This window comes from Perna viridis, chromosome 13 (genome assembly GCF_037379345.1).
Source record: "Perna viridis isolate PV_CMFRI_1.1 ecotype Kerala chromosome 13, ASM3737934v1, whole genome shotgun sequence".
Lineage (NCBI taxonomy): Eukaryota > Metazoa > Mollusca > Bivalvia > Mytilida > Mytilidae > Perna > Perna viridis.
The window spans coordinates 10,469,518-10,493,539 of NC_142457.1; the positions used below are offsets into that span (position 1 = coordinate 10,469,518).

Sequence of the window (24,022 nt, forward strand, 5' to 3'; positions counted from 1 at the left end):
ATTTGTAGTTATGGATTATTACCAGTATTTTATGCACCACAGAATTTTGTTGGAGTTATATCCCTTTGAATTTTGATCTGGGGAGAGGCATATTTTTGTAGGCAAAACTGAACTATGAATTCTATACTGAGAGCATTAAAATCATGGGCCTCATCAGACCTGAATAGTTTACTGGTTTTTGACTAACTGATACAGATTGAAAGGAATAGCAGAAATCATTTAAAAAACTAGAGAATGATTTGTGGAGTTTAAAAACCTACTTATACAATGTATATATGTACTGAAATTTTGATTGATTTATTGATTATTAGAGTTTAACGCTGGAGCAGCACCAACATTTTGAAATAAAAAGAGCCACAAATTGTGAATTTTTATCAGTTATTGTTAACAACTTAAGCAGACCTTGAGGTATCTTCTTGGATCTGAAGTTTTGAAACAGATGAACAGACATGGTGATCAATTTATACTGTAGACTTGTGCTGCAAGAGTAAGAGAATAAAAACCTAATTAAAAAAAAATATTGAAAAATGATGAAAGGTCAACTCTGGTACAGTCAAAATAAAATCTAATGGCTCTAGCTAATTCAGGTGTGAAAACATGAATCCTTCTGCTCTAATTAACGACTTTATAATTTGACTTATGTGCCCTACTTACAGCTAAATAGAACCATGATGTTTGAGAGAAAAGAATACATTGTATCACCAGGGAAAACTTGGTCAAGTATTTTGCACCTTTTCGTTAATTACCTTGACCCAATTTTAAGGTAAATGGGGATGAATCATGCAGTACACTGCAGAAATATACATCAATGATAATCAGAAGATTAGTGTGGGAAACTGCAGTTTGTAAATCTTAATCTCTGGCAACCAGCAATGTTATGATGCAAATCCTTGGTAAAAATATAGGAATTGATATACTTTTTATATTGATTGATACTTGTGTAGAAGAAAAGGATGATTGATGAAGGGAAGGTCTTTAAAATGTGTAAAAAAATAGATTCTTAGACAATAATGGAGAAATATTATGCTAAAATGCAGTAGTTTTTGAAAAGTATTGTCTGTTGACTATAGGCAGCTGGTTATTATTCGATTCCTTTTATTAAGGTTATATTTTTGGTTAAGGTCAAGGTTATACTTGGGATGGTGAAGAGGGGAGGACTCTTTCCATATTGTTATCTCTATAATCACTTTTTAAGGCTAAATTTTCCTTTTGTCTTGAACCTTTATATTTCTCCCACTCCATTTTCCATAACATGGTTAACTGAGGGAAATTTTAGGCAGAGATTATCCACAGTTTGAAGTCACGTTATTCCTTCCTCACCAATATTTAATTTGTGTACATGTAGTACTTACTTTCAATGGCGTGAAGGGAAATAAAAAAAAATGAGCCAGTAATCTTTCGGTATCAAATGATCGAACGATCTTAGTGTTGCATAACAAGGAAAAGTCTAAACAGTTTATGTACACAAAGCACTTGAGTTGAAAAAGAATACAATTAGCTTCATTAATTCAAGGCCATTTTTGTAGTGGCTATAATATATATATATAGTCAAGGCAAAACGATGTGGTGGATCCAGAAATTCCGAAAAGGGGGCATACTGACTGGTAAAATATGGGTTTGCTCAAGTGATTTCTTAATAATTGACAAAAAAATTCCAGCATAAAGAGAAGGGTGTCCCCCTCCCCCTTTGGATCCTCACTTGATATGATAGTGTTTCTCTATGCCCTTCCAACATACATGGAGTGGAGCTTAATAGACTTTCTGTCTGTTCGTCTGTTTGTCCATCCCTCATCATCCAATGAGTCATGATTGCCCACTTTAATTGAATGAGTTTCTATTTTTCTTAACCCTGTCGCCATAGTTCGTTTGGTTTCCATCCTTAAGTTGTGTATAAAGTCTGGAATACTTTGGGACTGTTTGGAAAGGATAGTCAATCATTATGTGGTTTTTATGAGTGATTTGGAATATTGCCTTTGTAAATGTTATAAAGATGAAAGTGTTGCCAAATAGTTATCACATATGTGGGAGTTAAAAAAAAAATATTCCTCAGCAGAAAGTAGAAAGAAGTCCAATATTTTAGTCTAGTTAAAATATGGTTATGGTACGAGACAGATAGTATTGCCAAAATACTTAGGAACAAGGCCCATATATGCATTGAATGATATTTAAAGGATTATTTATACTATAGTCAGGAAAAGTTTTTAAGTTAATGAAAGCTATCATTTGTACAGAAGTAAAGTGTAAATGTTGTGATGTTCATAGGTAGAAAATATCACACCATACATACATGAATATATCAGATCAGGTTAAGGTATTAGCAGGGATGTAAATAGAAGCTGTCAACCAGCAAAATTGGACAGCAACTCTATTTTCAGAAATGAAAATTTTTAATCAGTCTACCTTCTACTTTTTCTTTTGTTCCCTGATTTTGCCATGAAATTATAAGCAAGTTGCTAGTTCATTTATAATTTTAAGTGAAACCTGTCTGTGTCTAATCCTGAATAAACTGAAAAACTGCCTAAACCAACACTACATTTTTAAAGTTTTAATCTTGGTTAACCTTTCTAAATGAACTTATTATTTAGTACTCAAATGGAGTTCAGTTACCATTGTATTCAGTTATCATTAAATGTTCATGATTTGTATATTTGTAGCCCTCGCTGTTTTTAGGAATTTAGGAACTGTCTGAAAGGGCCACCAACATTCTCTAGTTTCCTTTTCATATACATGTACCTGTATATCCAGACAGATTTTCATTAAATTTTCAATAGCTTTATAAAAATAAAAACTTATTTTGGACAAAGAACTAGATGCAAAAAGCAAACTCTATACAAGTTTGTGGTCTAGAAAGTTTACACCACACATTGATAAAACTTTCACCCTATTGTGGGTGTACGTTTATGAGGTCATTTTATATTTTATGGATTAGATGTAGTTATCAGTAGTAAATAAGTCACCTGTTGGCAGATGTGGGCAGATTGTTTATAGCTTGACCCTGAGATTTCTATTATGTAAGGGCCTTTGAAGTTTTTAATGCCCTATAGCCTCAGTTTTTTTCCTAATAGGAGAGTTTCCAAATTTCATTAGTGATGTCATATTCACTAATTTGCATATCATTAAGTGTCAAATTGGTTGGCAAATAAACAACTAAATAAACAATTGACCATTTCATGATCAGAATCCCAATACTTTGTTTTATTTTATATCCAATTTTGGTTCTGTAAAATGTTTCATTCAGATAAAATAATTCATATTTTAAATGTGAATTATAACTCTTTTACTTGAAAAATAAATTTGTGGTGATATTTATATGTAAACCTTTATTTTCCTATAAAATTTCAATTAAAATCTTATGCACATATAGTCTTATTACAGAATATTTATTTTAAAATTCCATGGATAAAAAGATAGCAAATTTTGGAACCAAAAGAATTTTTCAGTTATCTTTAAAAATGAAAAAGTTATGGTGATTTAAAGTGCCCCATACCACTCAATGGATTTTTTGCCAACCAAAACCAAATCACAGGTAAGTGATGACATCACGAAGAACTCTCCGATACATATTATATGTATAAAACTGTTACTTTCATAAGATGTCTTTTTATCATACATGTACATACAAAAGTGGTGTATTGCTCCTTTGTGTAAGGTCTAAATTTTCAGAGACTTCCCTATTGTCAGCTCAGCCTTGTAAATAGAAATAAGCAAGGCAGACCTACCTGACTGTCAGACATAAACAAGATCAGGTCCCATATCAGCTACCATCTTGTCAGACCTGATGTCTGGATAGTTTTTAAAACCATTGGGACCCTAAAAAATGTGTAGAGATGACCCACACCTGATATACAGCTATTTATCTACGTGGAACATTTGTTTATATGCTTGGATAGTGTTTGTCCCCTCAAAAAGAAGTTCCATACTACAGGTTACAGACCACCAATTCAACCAATGAGCATTCGGAACATACGCAAAAATAGTCCTACGCAGAAATTACCCCTGTTCCTCATAGTGCTGTGAAAAAAGTTCTCATCTTATTTAAAAAATTTAAACAGTTTCTGAAAGGAAAAACATTTCTGTACATTTTATAGGTGCATTTTGCTTCTTATGATGTGAAGCCTAATCTCCATAATGATTTTTAAATAGACCCCTATCTTGTGAAAACACTGGGATTTCCCATGCTATTTATAGACCCTTCACTTCCGGTGACCAGTACTGCACTGCAAGTCTGCTAACCCCACATGCCATTCTGAGGATTGTGAGCTGACATATGTAGAATCATGCTGATATATAGTCCTCTGCAGGTTAAAGTTAAGGTAAAGTCCAGAGAAGCCATTGAATATTGTGAAATTAGCATAGAAGCCTATGGAAAGTGGAATTAGTGGTTTTTAGCCTTAAGTTGAAGCCATGGCAAAATGAAAAGTTTCTTGAAATAGCTTTAAACTACTTGAAGATCTTGTTAACTTTGCCATGAGAGGAATACACTACAAAAATCCTTCAAAATATGCATTTTTTAAGTTATAGGTCCAAATTATGGAAAATTGGTCTTTTTGGCTGATTTTTATGTCCTATCTTGTAAAAAGTGTAGAAAATTTAGTAAAAATATCAAATATTAAACTTTGAGGGCTATATTTACCTAAATATGGTGGTAATAAGCACTTGAAATCAAGTTTTGTGTAGATTTGAGCAAAAATTAGGTTAGAAATGAGGAAAAACTCACTTTCATTACTGCGGTTAAGGCCATATCAACATTCCCCTATGGCAACATGGAAAATCCATTATTGAGTCCTTTTTTTGCTTTAGGTGCCCTTTACTGGTCATGTTTTAATGTGAAAACACTGTATTTACAAATTTAAAGCCAAATATATCACCTTTTGTGAAAATTTAAAGATTTAGGATTTTTGACATGTGATCAAGAAAAAGGGGGAGGCATGTCAGAAATAATTTTTTAAAAATAGACCAATTTCTCAGAAAATGATTACTTTTAAAACTATTTCTTCATTAATATTGTTAAAAAACAAGTTGTGATTGATATTTTTTATTTGAAAAGTCAGAAAAAGTTCTTTGCAAATATTTAATGCATTTAAGTATGGTAGAATATTGTCACTTTTTTGCTCGCACAACTTGGTTACCCTATATTTAAAAATCAAATATTTAAAAAAGTGCTTGTCACATTTCACTGAAACTTTGCAAATGCATTCAGTATGTGTGTAGGAAGATACCTGTATAGTTATTTATTTTTTCTAAGACAAAAAGTGACTGTTTAGGTTACAGACCACCAATTCAACCAATGAGCATTCGGAACGTACGCAAAAATAGTCCTACGCAGAAATTACTCCTGTTCCTCATAGTGCTGTGAAAAAAGTTCTCATCTTTTTTAAAAAATTTAAACAGTTTCTGAAAGGAAAAACATTTCTGTACATTTTATAGGTGCATTTTGCTTCTTATGATGTGAAGCCTAATCTCCATAATGATTTTTAAATAGACCCCTATCTTGTGAAAACACTGGGATTTCCCATGCTATTTATAGACCCTTCACTTCCGGTGACCAGTACTGCACTGCAAGTCTGCTAACCCCACATGCCATTCTGAGGATTGTGAGCTGACATATGTAGAATCATGCTGATATATAGTCCTCTGCAGGTTAAAGTTAAGGTAAAGTCCAGAGAAGCCATTGAATATTGTGAAATTAGCAATAGAAGCCTATGGAAAGTGGAATTAGTGGTTTTTAGCCTACAGCCTTGTAAAACTGATACGGTAAAAATAATAGGAGTTGGTCTGTCAAGTATCCACTAAGATTAAAAGTTTTACCCATGAGGCTGAGACAGCTCAGTTGTGCTCCTAAAATAATTAGGTGTTGTCTTGAATCTTCTCATATTCTCCAATTAAAATGTGCTGAAGTGCTTATAAACCAAGTAAGAGAGTAAAAGTAGGGAGTCCTTGTGAAATTATGTCAACATATAATTAGTGGGGGAGGTATTTCTTGGGCACATTTCTACTTTATGCAAACCAGGAAATTTTACAACAGTGTCATTTTTGTTGTGTTTGTTTTAAGAATTGCAAGGTAAAAAAACAAGAAATTATGAATACTTGGTGCTGTAAGATGGTATCAATTTTGAAGAAAATATGGAAGTTTAAGTATGTGTAAAAGTAGGACTAACTTCAAAACTACCAATTACTTTAATTATGTTAGCCATTGGGTACTTAGGTAGAAATCTATGTAAAATCAGACAGAAAGTGATTCATGCATGTCAAAAACCCACCGAATCCACTTATATTTCTTATTCAAAATTAGTTCTGACCACATAACAAGTCTTAGTTTCTCATTTGGGTGTTACACTTTTGAGATATAATTTATGTAGATTGTACATGAAATTAGCACTTTGCAAGAGTTATTGTTCTTGATTTGGTTGATTTTAGTGGAAGGCTAAAGTGACATTTTTTTCAAATGTACAGATCTAAATACAGAAAGTTGTCAGGTAAAAATATAGCATGTAGCATATGTACATGTAGACCAAAAAAGCATTGTTAGTTCTGTGGGTTTTTATATACCATGAAAAATTTATTAATCATCAAGCCTGGTTTTGACATCTAGGTATGAAATACCCTTGCAATATAGAAATCTTTTGCCTTTTTATATTATTTTCAAGTTATATCTTTCCCCATTTTTAGCTCACCTGGCCGAAGGCCACGTGAGCTATTGCCATCACTTGGCGTCCGTAGTCATCGTTAACAACTATACAAAACTCTTCTCCTCTGAAACTACTTGACTGATTAGAACCAAACTTGGTTTAAATGTTCCTAGGGGTATCCTGCATAGAACTGATATGGGGATTTTTGATTCGCCTAAAAACATGGCCGCCATTACTAAAAATAGAACATAGGGTTCAGACAGTAGTTTTTCACATATATCTCCAAAGCCGTTAGGTTTAGCTAAATTTGACAGAGTAAAAGTGTTCAGCATGATGAGATCTATCTCTGGTCAAATTTTGCTTGTAATCTGTATAGCCATGTTGGAGTTGTTGCCCTTTTTCAACGATTTTTGCTATTTTTAATGTTATTTCTTTCAAAAATCTTCTCATCCGATACTACTTAACCACTTGAAACCAAACTTGTTATGAATGTTCCTTGGTGTATCCTGCAAAGAACTGATGTGGGGATTTTTGATTTGTCTGAAAACATGACAGCCGTATAAAAAATAGAACATAGCGGTCAGAGAGTAGTTTTTCGCATATATATCTACAAAACCGTTAGGTATAGCCGAATTCTTTCAATAGCTGAAATGATCCTTATTATTAGGACTACAAAAGTCTTCAGGGATAAAAGTTGTCAGATGACTCCTTGTAAGAGTTACTGCCCTTGAAAGGAGAAAAATGACTTTTTTTAAACAGTTTTCTGTCAATATCTTGAAAACTATGAAAGATTAGAAGAAACTTTCAATTGTTGAAATGATCCTTATGATAAGCCCTACCAAAGACTTCTTGAGTTAAAATTGTTGGACAACTTCTTGTTAAATTTATTGCCTTTGAAAGGCAAAATTCAACCAGGTGGGCGATTCAGGCTCCTGGGAACCTCTTGTTCTCATAAAATGTTCCTGTCAGCTGTTCAAAATTGAAGTTATGTTTATGTGTAACAACCCCATCACTTGACAACATTATTGTTATTAGTATGCCAGACATAAAAATGTCATCCAAAGCGAGTGGGTGGAAATCAACAATAAGTGGAAACTTTAAAATGAGTTTAAAAATAGGTTTCATCAACACAAGTGTTCAGATTGTTTACTTGATGTTAAAGATGTCTTGTTTAAGATCTATGTTATCTCATATCTACTCTGTGTACTTTTAAATGAACTGTAGACCTCAACAGAGGAATTTGAATATTTTAGAAATGTGAAAGTCTTGTGTACAGAGAAATGATAGGGCTTTATGATGAAGGAATAATTTTTGATCAACTTTTACTTGTTCATGATCCTTACTGAGTCATTGATGACAAAACTGGCATATCGATCGTATGAAGATAACTGGGGTCCCATTTTGGGATGTTAATGAAAGAAGCATCTTACCACTTTGTAAGGTGTTATGCTCAGTTGTAAGAGTTCTGAATAGTGTGGGTATGAAATCTGGGCCCCCGATTTTTTAAATACAACCTTTGAACTGTCATTCACCTACCCTATTCTTTAAGACTTAGTTGAGGACTGGAGTGGACCATTAATTTGAAACTTTAACAGTCCAGCTCTTTTCAGGCTTGATAGTAAATTTGGATCTCATTTGCTGTAAAATCTTATCAGTGGTTTAATTATATTGGTAATCAATACACTATTTTCATTTTGAATGTCTGTATGTCTGTTCCAATAATCTTCTTTTATTTAGTCTTAAATAGAACTTTTGGGTGGTACTTGTCAAAATGGTTTGAATTTCTGAAATATCAAGAAAATTAGTAATGTAATAAGGCACAATAAGTCTTTTTCATGAAGTTTTGTCCTAAAATTTAGCTGCACCATCATAAGTGTAGTTAGCCTTAAAAATTATCTGGCTTAGTTTGTAAAATGCTTTATAGCCCTTAGTTATTTCAGAATTTTGAGAATTTCAGTAAGGTGCTTTTAGATAAAGCTGTACTGGTACCCAGAATTGGTACTCTGCCATTACTAGCACCTTCATAGTCTTTTTGACTGTATCTTACCCTATGGCACAATGTATATCAGATAATGACTACATATAGACCTCAATTTACATGATTAAAATTTTTAGGGTTTGAATATACCATTGTACCTTTTTAAAAATGTACTTGATACACTTGTGTTCTGTCAGTAACTACCTTTTCATGTAATAAAACCACAATTTTATTACTTAATTTGAATTTTATCAATAGAAAACTATGTGCAAGCAATCAATCTAAGGTTTAATTCTTTACATATACTAAGTACAGTAGAAAATGTATTCACTGTACTGGATTTAAACTGAATCTGGTGTATAAGTAGATCCTGAGCAAATTTTTGAAACAGATTTTCAGCAGGTTTTGAAATAGAGGGGGGTCAGGTTGTTATTTGCTCATTTCTGTCAAAATTTTGTAGGAAATGAATACAATTGTCTGATGAAATTATACCTATTTGTGTAGTTATTATATCTGAGAGCAGAATTATGATATCAGCCCTAGGAGGATATTTTTGGTGTAAAATAATGAATTTACATAGCAATTCTTATGTATCAAATGATTGGGGTATTTAAAGGTTTTTTATCTGCAATCCACCAAACCCTCACATCCCAACTCCTGAAAGGGTGAATATTGTCTCAGCAGCAATCCACTAGATCCTTACATCCCATCCCCTGAAAAGCTGAATTGTCTCAACAGCAATCTGCCAGATCCTCACATCCCATCCCCTGAAAGGCCGAATTGTCTCGGCAGCAATCCACCTGACCCTTACCACCCGTCCCCTGAAAGGCCGAATTGTCTCAGCAGCAATCCATCCGACTCTTACATCCCAACCTCTGAAAGGCAGAATTGTCTCAGCAGCATTCCACCTGACCCTTATATCCCAACCCCTGAAAGGCTGAATTGTCTCAGCTGTATGTGGAAGGTATCAGTATATTAAGATGACAATCAGTTTTCATTGTGAGGTCTGTGCCTTCGTGTTTTATTTATTGAAATCTTTGTCAATTTTGACAGCATAGATATCAAATTTTAATTGACAGCTGTTTTGCACTCAATTAATGATTCAGGCAGTGTTGGTTTTTTTAAGTGTTTATGTATAAAAAATTTATAATAAAAAAAACTCCAATTCAGTTATTGCTGCTATGTACGCAATGAATTTAATTTTATCCCGCATGTCACTAAAATATGTGATCAGTTTTTTTTTAATTCAATTTGTTGGATACAAGTTTGTGGTTTTGCTGGGTTGGTTATTTTTAAAATTATATGCCTCCAACTACACAGTAAAGCAATAAAGCAATCAAAAGAAGTCTATGGATTTAATAAATCCACAAGCCAACACTTGCCAAAACCACAAGTTACACAAAAGATACTTGTTAAAGTACAGCTATTTTATACACATATGTCAGCATAGTTACCCTTCCTATATCAGGATTGGTATAACTGCTAATCATAATACTTTAAATGCATCCATTTTTGCGGTATACAGTTTTTGCTGTTTTCATGATGAACAGAATTAGCTGAAGAAATACTACCAGCAAATTGAATCTTTGAGCTTTATGTTAAATGCTTATCATGTTTTAGTGTAATTTCATTCCTTCAAAAATCTTTGCCTGGCTTAATCAACGAAAATTACCTACTGAAAAAATTGATAGATTTACAGTACTTTCAGTTGCAGCATGCAGTTTTCTAATATTCCTTTTATCATCTGGTTGAATTTCTAAATTTATAAACTTCATCCTTGATTTACATAATTCCCAACTTTCTAGAATTCAATCTATATTACAAAATTTCTTAAAATGGCTGAAAACAGGCCATTTCATAATATTATACAGTGAAATCTGTCAAAACTGAACCTCTTGTGGACTTTAAAAATTTGATTGGTTTAGATGTGTTCACTTTCCTCAGGTTTAAAATACAAACAATGGTTTTTTAGAAAGTGTCTGATTTCGACAGGTTTTTCAGGGGTTTAAATTTACTTTTGAGGATGGAAGGTCCAGGTCCTTTATAGTTTTATATGAAAAGTTCACTTGATGTAAACCAAGGTCCTCATTAGAGGTTCAGTGTAGTATATTGAAAGTCCAGGATCTATGTTAAAGAAATATTAATAGTCCTGTGTCAGAAATTGAGGATCTCGGATCTCTGACCTACACTAATTGAACCCCAGTTTTTTTTTTTTATTAATGTGAAAGTACTTTAATTAATGGATGCTGATTTTCGTGGTTCAGGGAAGAAACACAAGTTCATGGATATTTAAATTTGTAGTTTTGAGGTTTATCAGTAAACACATCAATGGGATTCTCCTTTTCTGTGGGAAGCAAATTTTGTGGTTTGACCTACCTACGAAAACCATGAAAATTGGTACCCCACGAACAATAGTACTTTCACAGTATTCAAGATTTAGAAAGGACAGGTTTCACTATAGAACCATAGTGGCCTTTTCAACAGGTTAGGAATACATGAGGATACATACTAACAATGTTACTTCAGGTCTCTCTGTAATGATATGATTTCCACAGTGGTAACCATTAATATTTAAAGTTGAAAAGCTTTTTATCGACTTTTAAATTCCCAAATTATTTCCTTTATTTGGTAGGCCAATTTATAACTTTCTATCAAAAACTTATATTTTTTTTATTTGTGGGAACTTGATTTCGTTATAGTGTTGAGCAGGCAGTCAGTTATGTAATTCATAACCTTGAAATTTACTACCAATTGAATGAAACTTTCTGTCGAAGACCATTAAATTCCAGAAAAAACGAAGGTTATGAATAATTTTGTCTATTGTAGAAGATTGAAATTTGAGGAAAGAATGAAGGTCGCAACCTTTCTAAAACTTTTTTTATGTTGTACTTGGATAACCTGTTATAAAAGCAAAATATTTTGTATTTGAAGTCATGGGAATGTGCACAAAATATGTTATTTGTATAGGCTACCAGTCTGCTGATGTTAGCATATATCTGGCTCTAGAAATCTCATTTTGCATTAACTTGTCGAAACAGAAATTTTCTCTTCTGAATTTAAAGTTTCATTTATGGTTTTTGCACATTAATTATTAATTGTGGGAATGTGTAACTGTTTCATACCATCATTTGACTTGTAAGGCTAGAAATACAAGAACCGCACATTGCAGAGTTAAAATACAGTTGATTAGTAACTGTAATTTTATTATACTTCTAAAATGAGGATCTTGCTTGACATATGCTCATGTTTGATTTACTTTGAAACACATTCAAAACATGTATAATAAAAGTGTGCATTTACAGATATTTGGGAAGGAGAGGGATATTTGGACCCTCCCTTTCCTGTAAAAAAAATTGTTAATTTTGTAATTTTGTGCAAAAATTTGGCAAAAAAAGAGAAATAAATAGCTTAGAACTCCCCATTTTTTATGGAATCTCCCTATTCAAAATTACTGCACACACTGGAGGATGGTTTGTTGGTCACAGATACTCTTACTCAAAGAATGAGATCACCTTGTCTGTCCATCTTTCTCAATCTGTCTGTCCATCAGTCAATTCTTTTCATAATTATCTCTGATCCCAAGTAATGGATTGATTTCAAATTTGGTGTATGGCTTTATGTAGACAGGGCATATGCTGTAAGCAACTAACTCTTTCTTGGGACTTTGCCACTTTTTCACTGATAGAATGATAGAGAAAATTTTCATCAGAAAAACCTCGGCTCCCAATTGATGGATTGCTAGAACATTTAGTGTAAAGTTTAATAGATAGGGCATATATTGTAAGTAGTTTTGGTTGCTCTCTGATATCAACTCCTGTACGAATGTGGTTATGATCAACTCCTGTACAAGTGTGGTTATGATCAACCCCTGTACGAGTGTGGTTATGATCAACTCCTGTACGATAGTGGTTATGCAACTCTTTGTACCATTTTTACTTATATAGAGGTATTATCATGATAAATTGACTACCAAAGGGCCAATGGTATTGCCAGGAAACATTGTTAATGGCTCCAGCTGCAGTCAAGAACATTTTCAGTGTTGAAAGCAATATTAACCTCCAGGGCTGTCAATTTATTGATACTGCCCTTTACAAAAGCAACTATGGAGTCTATTTCTTTGAAGAATCAGAAGCGAGCATTACTGTGCAATAATGCCACAGCATTTTCATGTGGTAATGCCATCTTGACATTTTAATTTGACATCTTGATTTTTCAACACTGTATACTTCTATTCCCCATACTCAGTTAAAATCCCGACTTAAAAACATTATACATCGTTGTTTTTCCAAAAAAGATGGTACACCTAGATACAGATATATATTTCTTGGTAGAGATTCCTCATACTTTGTAAGAAATAATTCCAAATCATCTTCCAAATATACAGAGGAAGATGTTTACAAAATGCTGGAATTTTTAATCGACAACATATTTGTCCAGTGTGGTGCACGTGTTTTTCAACAAACGGTCGGCATTCCAATGGGAACAAATTGTGCTCCTTTACTTGCTGACCTATTCCTTCACTCTTATGAGGCTGACTTTATAGCTGATCTGATCAGAAAGAAAGAATATCGTCTGGCTAGATCCTTCAATCTCAGTTTCCGCTATATAGATGACGTATTATCTTTAAACAATCCTAATTTCAGGTATTTGATACATCGCATCTACCCAAAAGAACTTGAGATAAAGGATACTACAGACACTGTGAAGTCAGCCTCATATCTTGACCTACACTTAGAAATCGATGGTAAAGGAAAACTATTGACCAAACTTTACGACAAACGTGATGACTTTTCATTCAGAATTGTTAACTTTCCTTTCATCTGTGGCAACATCCCTTCGGCTCCTGCGTATGGAGTGTTCATATCACAACTCATACGTTATGCCAGAACTTGCCGAAACTACGCAGACTTTTTGTATAGTGCTAGAACTCTAACAAATAGGCTACTGGAACAGGGTTTTGTTGCTACAAGATTGAAGTCATCACTACAGAAGTTTTATGGTCGTCATCATGAACTCGTGGATCGTTATGGTGTATCCATCAGCACCATGAAAACTGATGTATTCAACGGGTCATAGTTTTCCTTTCCTCGTTTGTCTACCCCGGACTTGACTTTTTATGAGCAACTCAGCGGGTGTTTCTAGAAAAGCAGAGGACGCTTACCCTACCGGTGCACCTGGTCCATGCTCCCAGTTTTTAGTGGAGTCCGAGTTGCTCATTTACTTTTGTTACTTTGTATGTATGATTTCAGTTACTTTATGTTCTTTGTTGTGAATGTCTTTGTCCCTGGATTACATTCTTTTGATTACCGCTATAACCTTGGTTCCCTTGATTACTCTTTAATGAACATCAATGAATGCCTCATGATCATGGTTTAACCAGTAATTTAATTCATCCGCAGTATATTTACAAACTTTAATGTCATTACAGGAGTATTAATGTTGCTCGCCCTCTGAAGTATGATGTGTTGAAGAGCAAAGTATCAGAAATGTACAATACAGACCTGATGATTTTCTTTACTCAGGCTAATGGAGAGGTAAGAGAAATAAGATAAAGCGTTGAGGATAATGGAGAGGTAAGAGAAATAAGATAAAGCATTGAGGATGATGGAGAGGGAAGAGGAGTTAGAGAGAGCATTGAGGCTAATGAAGCGGTAAGAGGAGTAAGAGAGAGCATTGAGGGTACTGGAGAGGTAAGAGAAATAAGATAAAGCATTGAGGATAATGGAGAGGGAAGAGGAGTTAGAGAGAGCATTGAGGCTAATGAAGAGGTAAGAGGAGTAAGAGAGAGCATTGAGGCTACTGGAGAGGTAAAAAGAGTAAGAGAAAGCATTGATACTAATGGAGAGGTAAGAGAAATAAGATAAAGCATTGAGGCTAATGGAGAATGGAGAGGTAAGAGGAGTTAGAGATAGCATTGAGGCTAATGGAGAAGTAAGAGGAGTAAGAAAAAGCATTGAGGCTAATGGAGTGGAAAGAGGAGTAAGAGAAAGCATTGAGGCTAATGGAGAGGAAAGAGGAGTAAGAGAATGCATTGAGGTATGAGAAGGGAATAAACGGTACTTGGTGAGGCTAAGAAAATATAAGTAATAATTAGGGCTGCAACAATTCACCTACCTCACGTTAAGATATGAATAGTGATACAAGGGTGACTATATGATACACAACAGCATACTGGCCTATATATTTTTTTCAATTTGGAATATAGATTAATCAACAGATTTAAGTATGATGAATTTTGTTGAAGCCAGATTCATTCTTAGAGTCTATAACTTTGATCTTAACCAAGATTTATTTTTCCTCACAAGACATGTCTTACTCTAATATTTGCTCAGTAATTCCAACAAGTTGTATTTTGGCCTGTATCGTATGATATGGAAACCTTGTTCAAATGTATCGTAGCATATTTTGACCAAAAGTATAGTAATACGTTGATATCATGATGAATTGTCTCATCCTTAGTAATAATAAAAAAATTTTAAAATCTACTTTTAATCACATTTTGTCATTCTTTTATATAGCTTGTATCTTTCCATTTGTAGGTACACATACCTATTACAAATCAAAAAGAAATGGATGCAGCAATCGATTTGGTGGATAAAAATGACAAGATTACAAGTCTACGACTGTTTCTGTCTCCCCCTGCTGGCAGTGGGTATATCCCCAGACGACCTCAACAGAAAGATACCACCAGTGAAAGTGGATTTGGAACTATGGTAAAAATTATTGAAATCAGTCAAAGTACTGCAGCACTGCTAATTCAGGTTCTGGCTTGAATGATATGCACATAAATGTGGAAAACCAGATATGAGATTTAGAACATATAATCACTGAAATTGAATACCAACCAAAGATCTTGTTAAGTATACATTATAAGATAGAACATATTTTTTAGCATCTGAAGTACATGTACCATGTAATGTTAATCCTCGTTTCATCAACAAAATTTGTTTTCAAGGTAAATTAAAATTTCAAAAAATTACAATTTTTGATTTCTAAATGCTCGTTGTTGTTTCAACACTTTTGAACAATTGGAATGAAAATCAGTAAAATTTGTCTATTTGAATCAAATTTTTATCACTGCACCAATAGTATCTAAATCCATTAAAAGAATTTTTTATAGAATATTAACCTATTCTCTTTTGGCATCTGTCTTGCCACCCAAGTCCAACACACTAACCATTTTGCCTCAAATATTCCCCAAAAAAGGATGGTTAATAATTTTAGGGAAACAGAAGCTGTAGTACAGATGTAAAGGTCAAGGGTACACATGTAAAGGTCAGGGGAACTCACTATGATAGATACTTCTTATACTGTGATATTACTTTTATTTTAGGGTACCAATTTTTCGTTGTTTAGGAAAAATTTATCAATTCGTAGATTCTTGACCTTATGGATTTTGACAACTCTACCATGCACACAAATGGGGAATTTCTTTTTGTTGGGAACTAAATATTGTGGTTTATTCAACCTACAAATGCCACAAAAATTCGTACCACAAGAACAATAAAACTTTCACAGGGCATGGAATTATCTACTGTAAATTACAAATGCACAACATTTTTTTTTTCAAATTTACAGTGAAATGAAATATTTTTAGAAGAAGATCATCAATATTAAAACTAAATGTTATAATGTTTCACTTTTCCAGTCTTCCAAACATTCAGATGACTTCCGTGATTCACCAAGCCCACCTCCAGGGCATCTTCCTGGTGGAGCCACCATCCACCACAGTGTTTCCAGGGAAACTGTTAACAGTGAGGGAGAATTTATTCCTGAAGATGAGGTATAGTTTCAGATTTCATCTATATAGTGTACTGCACTATGAAAACAATTATTACATTCTCAAAACTGTATCCCAACTTTTGAGGAGTTGGAAAATTGAAAATAGTATTTATTTTCAACAGTTTAAGGGTGTAATACTAAATGACACTATATTGTTTACCATTTTTTGTGTGATTACTTTTCCAAATGATTCATGCCCAAACCTTTGGTATCAGGCCCATGAATTATACTGTCTATACATCATAGCACATTAATCTGTCAGATCTATAAACATTTGATAGCTGATTCCTGAGGATTCCTCCATAGGAATGATTTGGACTTGGGTATGCAATGACTTTCAATTGTTTGACGACATCTACATTCTATTTTTTTTTACTTTCTACATCAAAAACTACTACAGAGAAATGTTATGCAAACAAATAATGACAACTTAAGATAAATCGGTACCAATTAGAAAGACAAGCTGTTTATTGACATGACATTTACAAGCTTTCTAAACACAATTGTTAGTAGGTAAAATTTGGAGGTTAAGTTCATCAATATTGACAGCTTTCAAACTTAGTCAGTTCAAAAGATCATACAGGTGTTAAGTTGCAGAAAAGTAAGATACATTGTTATTATGTAAGACAAAATTACACCTAAAGCCATTTGAACTATTCAGTAGCATACCTAGATGCGTGTTGAAGTGGTACCAGTCCATTTTTAAATGCTTCAAGAAATTAATCTTATCTTTTGTAGGGAGTGTATCATAGTCCTAGTGGGTCAGCAAAAATGGCGGGTAGTGTCACATCACTCGACAGTAGCTATGCTAGTAGTCAGTAAGTACATGAAAATACATCTAGAAAATAACTGTAAATTGATGACGATTGATAAGATTGACTATCACAAATCTTCATATACTAATACAGTTATCTTTAGGATGCAACTGTGCTTTATATCTCTGAATATTGCAAGTATTTTTTTTTTTAAAGATAGAGTTCAAGTCTGTGCTCTAATGGCTCTCAAGTTTCACCCAAAAAAAATTTCTGCATTTCACCTGAATGTTTATAGATTTTTGAATGAATTTTGTTTGCGAGTATATTTCATGGGTAAGAGATTTAAATTTACATTTAGTTAACTTCTTTGACTTGTATCAACATTTTGAGACTTGGTGGTGATTTGTAGTGATAAGTTACAGATCAGGATCAATTTTTTTTTATAATGAGTTATGATCTTTGTTTTACAAAGCAAACAAGTCATTGAATTGGTCTTGTCTTTTTTTTTTTAACAGTGGTGACACCTATCCTTTCCGGATAAGAACTGGTTCAAGACGCAGCGTCCTGTCTGATGCTTCCAAAGAGGAAGGACCAGGTATGATAAGCTTTAAGTTTGGACATGTTTTTTTATATGTTGACTTTGTAAGTTTGAAGGTTTAGAAAGGATTCCTTCATTCAAAAAATTGGTTTGTTAACAGCTGTTGACCTCATAATGTCAGGCCTGATATTATCATCATTTTTTGTCTCCCATGACGTTTTGAGTGATTTAGGAGTGATTAATTTTGTATGAACTCTCACTACTGTCCCAATAAAGTTTAGAGAAGAGGCAAGTAAGTCTTTTCAGAAAAAGAAATGAAAAAAATGTTTGTTGAAAAAGACACTTTCCAAACAAAACAGAAAATATAAGACATTACATTATCAGAATATATTTTATATTACTATTTGTAGATGGGAAGGTCTGGTATGACACTTTTCCTCGTAACTATGTCAACACCCATGACGTAGAAGGTCATCGGACATTCCCACGAGCCAGTAATATGCCTCAGAGAAGACCTGAGTTAGGGAGCACACTCCTGTCCCGGGGGAGTTCCGGAGCTCTTAGTAATAGCAGTAGTAGCAGTGGCTTCCCACATGAGACTGACCTTGACTCACCTGAAGGTCGTCTTAGTTTGAAGAGAAATAGCGATTTAGATAGTCCTGTGTTCAATCCTGTGTCAGATATAGCATTCTCCAAGTGTAAGTACACTTTCTAAAAAGTAAAAAAAAATCTTACCATTGGTGTACAAAATATTTTGGACCGTTGTGGGATTATTTAAGCAAATAGAATGTCAATGGATTGATGGTGATAAGAGAGAGACAGACTTTCATTGATTTATTAAGTTGTATGAGTACTTCCTTAAATGTTAATTGAATTGTTTGTAAAGTCAAATTTATTTTCGTTTTATTATTTCAAGGTCATATTTTAATTATTTTAATAATTTTAAAAAGTGTGAAATATCACTTCATATCTCATTTTAAGGAAGTACTAGGTTTTTTTCTATCCTTTTCCTGTTTTTTTTATCATAGACACAATAGAAATCTCAACAGGGAATAAGAAACAAGGGAAATAACTGAATTAATTTTCTCAGATAGCAAGTTATATAATTTTCAAATGAAAAATTTATTCATAATGTTGAATTAAAAAAATGTAACCAATCTCTGCAATTACCACCCAAATTTAAGGTAATATTATAAAATGAAAAATTTCATGTTAGTGACAGAAAAGATCAATTAATTTATATTTGCCAATTCTAAATTCTGTACATGAAGTTTATTTTGAACTGTAAAAATTATTTCCCACGACTGAAAATACTTGATAATCTTCTTAAAAAAAGAAATGATACTGAAATGCAAAGAACGGTAAATACGGTTTACAAATATTTTCAAAGGTGGAGCTACAGATGTAAATAAGCGTATGTATTTGTTTCATACTTGTTGTAACATCTAAATATAGATTTTTCTTCATTTGCCAAATAACTTTTCCTGTGGGCAATTTTTCACATGATTTTATCCATCCACTGGAATTCAACATCATTCATGGGGTGTATGTGCTATTTTTAGTCCTGCGTTTACCTACTTTCTAACCTCACCTTCAATATAGTCTGTTTTACTGGATGTAGCTTGAAGTCTATAGCCTGTTCCAGAATTGTATGTAGATAATGCCAGAGGAGCAAAAAATGGCAATAGATAATGGTTTAATGAAGTAATGAGTGATTAGTTTCTGAAAAAGCTGTAATAAGATTTTTTTGAATTCGTAATCTGTAATCAATCTCAGGAAGCTAACTCATAGAGCTAGTAGCTTGAGTTGTATATTGCAAAATAGATACACCTGTACGAGTGCAAGATTGGGAAATCACAGACACTGGAGGGTAAGATTCAATTGTTCCCATTTGAGGCTCGCATCTTACCGTAGGATGTCTAAGATTTCCCAATCTTAAATGAGAAAATTGAGTGTTTGATTCTTTTTCTCTCTTAGTTTTGAATTAAAAAAACCTGCATTTAACAGCAGATAGTTTTGAATTAAAAAAAACCTGCATTTAACAGCAGATAGTTTTGAATTAAAAAAAACCTGCATTTAACAGTTGATAGTTTTGAATTAAAAAAACCCTGCATTTAACAGCTGATTGTGATGTATCAGGCCATTAATACATAATTATCAGATGTGAAATTAAGGCCGCTTCAAAACATTATAAACAAACTCCAAGAAATAATCAGTCATGGATTATTTTCAATGAAATTATTATTTTGAAAGAATTTTCAAAAACATATATTCATTATTGGTAAGTATGTGGTCTTTCATTATCTCTTTATTGGATTATGTAAATTTTTTACGGGAAAGCACACTTGTTCTGTCTCAACCAATGGGTGAGATAAGGAAATCTTTCACAGCTAAAAAAAAGAATTTTCTTGTCTGTTCAGTGAAAAAAGTCATTCCTTCACAAGTTTCTTAAAGTATTAATATAGATCTAGATGCTTTCATTGTATATCAGTTTAAACCATTTTTTTTGTTGTGAAAAAAATATCATTGTTGTTAATCTTGCTATAATTTTTTTTCAAAATTTCTCAATCTTTGTACCTCAGTTTTAAGTAGTTGTGGTAAGTAGTGATGTCTTAGATCCACATGGTCTAAGAAGACAACACCTGTTTATTGCAGCACCTACATGTACATTTCACTGTTCATCATCATGTGTATATTTTTTTCAGAGTTGAAAGACCTATAAATCTGAAATTTCAAATTATTCAAATATAAAAAGAATATGATAAGCACTTACAAAATCTTTAAAATTTGCTATTATGTTCTTCAATTTTTGTTATACATACAGGTACATGTATTTTATGTAGCATTCCTTTTACAATAGTACTTTAACTGCATTGTATCTTTTTTCAGATCTGCTCATGTAATAAAAGGTTTAAGAGCTAAATGTACCTGGAATAATTAAAGTTTGTTTATCCATAAAAGACCAAGATGTTTCTTTATGAAATATATTTGCTTAACCATGTACATGCACCTGCTATATATTTACAGCTCCCCGAGCCCCAGTGAACTGGCAGAAGGGTAAACTGCTAGGTAGTGGAGCCTTTGGAGAAGTTTATTTATGTTTTGATCAAGACACAGGGAGAGAATTGGCTGTTAAACAAGTCAGTCTCACCAACATGAATGCTGAAGCTTCTAAGGTAAGTTGAGATTAAAGGGTATAAAGGTGCCCACAAGATTTTATATCAAGGGGTCTAGAAGGTGGTGACCTCAGAACTTTGAATTAAGATGCTGTGGAGGTTAGTGGCCAAGGGACTTTATATCAAAAGGTCATAAGGTTAAAGACCATTGGAGTTTAAACTGAAAGGTTTTGGGAGGTTGCTGACCACTGGACTTAAAATCAAGATATTATGCTATCGTTTGAACATCAAAGTAATTTGGACTGATTTCATATCTGTTTTAAATGAAAGCTTGATAGGCTTTGGTGAAATTAAATAGATACAACCATATCACTGATTTCAAGAGTTATGTCCCATACCTTACATTTATTTTGAACTTTGATAAATCAAACACCTGTCTACATTGAACCAGTTTTAAAGTCCAAAATTGGTTCAGTTTAGACGAGTTTCAGTGTATGTGTTTTACTTATTTCTTTTAAATGGTGTTGCAGGAAGTACGAGCATTAGAAAATGAAATTCAGTTATTACGGAACTTTCAACACGAACGAATCGTCTCATACTTTGGCTGTCAACAGGGTAAAGGTGCTTTGTCCATATTCATGGAATATTTATCTGGGGTAAGTAATTCTATGGAAAATATATATATATATCAGGGAAAATACTCTATGGAATAATATCAGGGGTAAGTTTCTCTGTGGAATATTATCAGGGGTAAGTTACTCTGTGGAATATTTTTTAGGTGCAAGTTAATCTATTTTGGCTGTAACATTGACAACATTTCTTTGTCAAGGGTGGTTCAAGTTGTTAATGAGACTTATTGTACATCTGTACACCTCGGAGCGAACACTATTACATAGATAAAAGAGAATTATTAAATGTATATAAAAGAGCTGGTAATTCTGTTAACTGTAGACTGAGCAAACTTATTTGTTCATATTCATGGAGTTTTTACCAGGGGTAGGTAATTCAGTCAGGTTGTATTGAATCCTTTAACTGTACATTATATAAAAGTGAATTATCAAATGTGCCCTGTATAATAAATTTCCATAATTCACATAAATTCTATAATTTATATTTTCACTCTTACTTTCCCTGGCAGTCATAATACTTTATAATCGTTTAGTTAATTTTATTCAATTTCAATCCTCAGATTAAGAGAAATATTTATAACTATTTGATTGGTTAGATAATCAATCGGTTACCATGGAAAACATAAATATGATAATGGGTACTCATGCCACAAATTCTTAGAGATTTATCTTGTGCATGGACCAAGTTTTGTGCACATGTTAAATCTTTGTGTTTTTGGTTTACATGTTTTAGTTACTCACTCTCTCATATTTACTCATCCTGTAAATATTTTCTATGATGATAATATTGTTTTTGTAGGGATCATTAAAGGACTTACTTAACAAATATGGGGCATTAAAAGAAGTGGTGTGTCGTAAATATACTCGACAAGTGTTAGAAGGGCTGGCCTTTCTACACAAAAATGTCATCGTTCATAGAGATATTAAAGGTATGCAAACTGTAGGATTATATCAGAACAGTCAAGTTTATTTAATATTAGTCTCTGTAAGAATCATGCAGTGGGTGAAACCGGGTATGAAAAAAACCTGCCATTTTGAAAGTTTAATTTGACTATTTGCACCATCGTAATCAAGGAAAAAAGACAAGATTTTCCATATTATTTTGGGTAAACTGAGTTATAGCAACATTTAAATGCACTGAAAATGTACATTGAAAGGGCAGATAACTCTGTCAAAAACTTGATTTATAACATTCTATTGAAAAATTAATTTCAGAGCAAATTCAGTGATGCAGATAATTGTCATTACAAAAATAGAAAACATCCTTGAGTGATGAAACAATATTGTCAGATTAATGGTGTTTTGACATGCATGTTTCTGACTTTTTTTCCCCATTTTGCCTGATTCTTACAAAAACTTAAACATAAATGTATATGATTTACCTGCTTTAAAAGTGTAACATTTTTAATCCACTAAATAATGTGTTCATCTACCAATGTCACATGCTAAATACCAATGACAAAAACACACATTTAATAATATTTTTGCATACACCTCCATTCCTAATTTGAGGAGGTTTTAAGACACTAAGAAACTTTGGAACATTAGTAAAATAAAGCTTTTAAAGTATATAGATTTTTTTATCACAACAAATACAAGGGGGTATAACTTGTGACATTTCTATCAAGGTCTTAAAACATGAACATAACTTTTAACCTCACAGAGTGGGTATGTAGGAGACCTCCAACACTTGAACTATTGTGAAAGGACTATTTTTTATGGGGTAACAATTTTCCTGGGTGAGCCAAACCTTGAAATTTGGTTCCCAATGAAAAGCAGATTCCCATTGATGTGTGTACCTCAAAACCACGAATTCAAGAAACCACAAACTTGTGTACTTTACTTAAACCATGAAAATTGGTATCTACGAATTAAAATACTTTCACAGTATTTTATATAGGAGATTTTATATAACAAATTTTCATCATGCTAAAGCTATAAGATTACAAAAATCCTGTATTAAATACTTATTGTTCTTGCTATGCAATATTTACATTAAACCACTTTGATTGGTCAAACCGATTGTTTTGATGATTTTAAAACACTATAATTTGTTTCATTTTTAAAATGTGTCAAGTTTTGTAGCACATAAAAAAAGTACCTAAGGTGTAATTGTTCAAGACTGACCTCTTGGCAGTCGAATGATTTTTATGTGTTTTAATCCCAGTCCATATGATATTAAATATCCATAATGCGAGATATTTTCAATACCTGGCCAGAAAAAACAAAAAGGTCATCAGATTATATGAAATAGTGTTGAAATTACTGATAAATGTTTTGTTTTGTTTTTTACAGCTGCAAACATATTACGAGATAGTGAAGGCAATGTGAAGTTGGGAGACTTTGGTTCCTCAAAGAGATTGCAGACTATTTGCAGTATAGCAGGTTTAAAGACTGTGGTTGGTACCCCCTACTGGATGGCCCCTGAGGTCATTAATGGGGAAGGCTATGGCAGAAAGGCTGATATCTGGTAATTATTATTTGACTGGGTAATACAGTAGAAGTATCGTTTGAGGGGTACCTTTTTTTGTATTGTGGTTTTCAGGATGTAGGTCACACCAGGAAGTAAAATTCTCCACAAAAAATATAATTATC

The 24,022-nt window shown here is 33.0% G+C and overlaps 1 protein-coding gene across 9 annotated transcripts in view; it reads left to right on the forward strand.

Annotated features, from left to right (window-relative positions):
- Window positions 1-24,022, forward strand: part of LOC148599530 (mitogen-activated protein kinase kinase kinase 2-like) — a 60,546-nt gene that overhangs the window by 28,972 nt on the left and 7,552 nt on the right. For 8 of the 9 annotated variants that reach the window (XM_088559813.1, XM_088559815.1, XM_088559814.1 and 5 more), the window contains 11 exons: window positions 14,036-14,141; window positions 15,147-15,320; window positions 16,256-16,390; window positions 17,128-17,207; window positions 17,660-17,739; window positions 18,093-18,380; window positions 19,073-19,096; window positions 20,710-20,858; window positions 21,329-21,454; window positions 22,227-22,356; window positions 23,723-23,897. In XM_088559813.1, the coding sequence (XP_088415939.1) occupies window positions 14,036-14,141; window positions 15,147-15,320; window positions 16,256-16,390; window positions 17,128-17,207; window positions 17,660-17,739; window positions 18,093-18,380; window positions 19,073-19,096; window positions 20,710-20,858; window positions 21,329-21,454; window positions 22,227-22,356; window positions 23,723-23,897 (1,467 nt within the window). The remainder of the gene's footprint in view (window positions 1-14,035; window positions 14,142-15,146; window positions 15,321-16,255; window positions 16,391-17,127; window positions 17,208-17,659; window positions 17,740-18,092; window positions 18,381-19,072; window positions 19,097-20,709; window positions 20,859-21,328; window positions 21,455-22,226; window positions 22,357-23,722; window positions 23,898-24,022) is intronic. The other variant, XM_088559820.1, reaches the window with a different exon arrangement.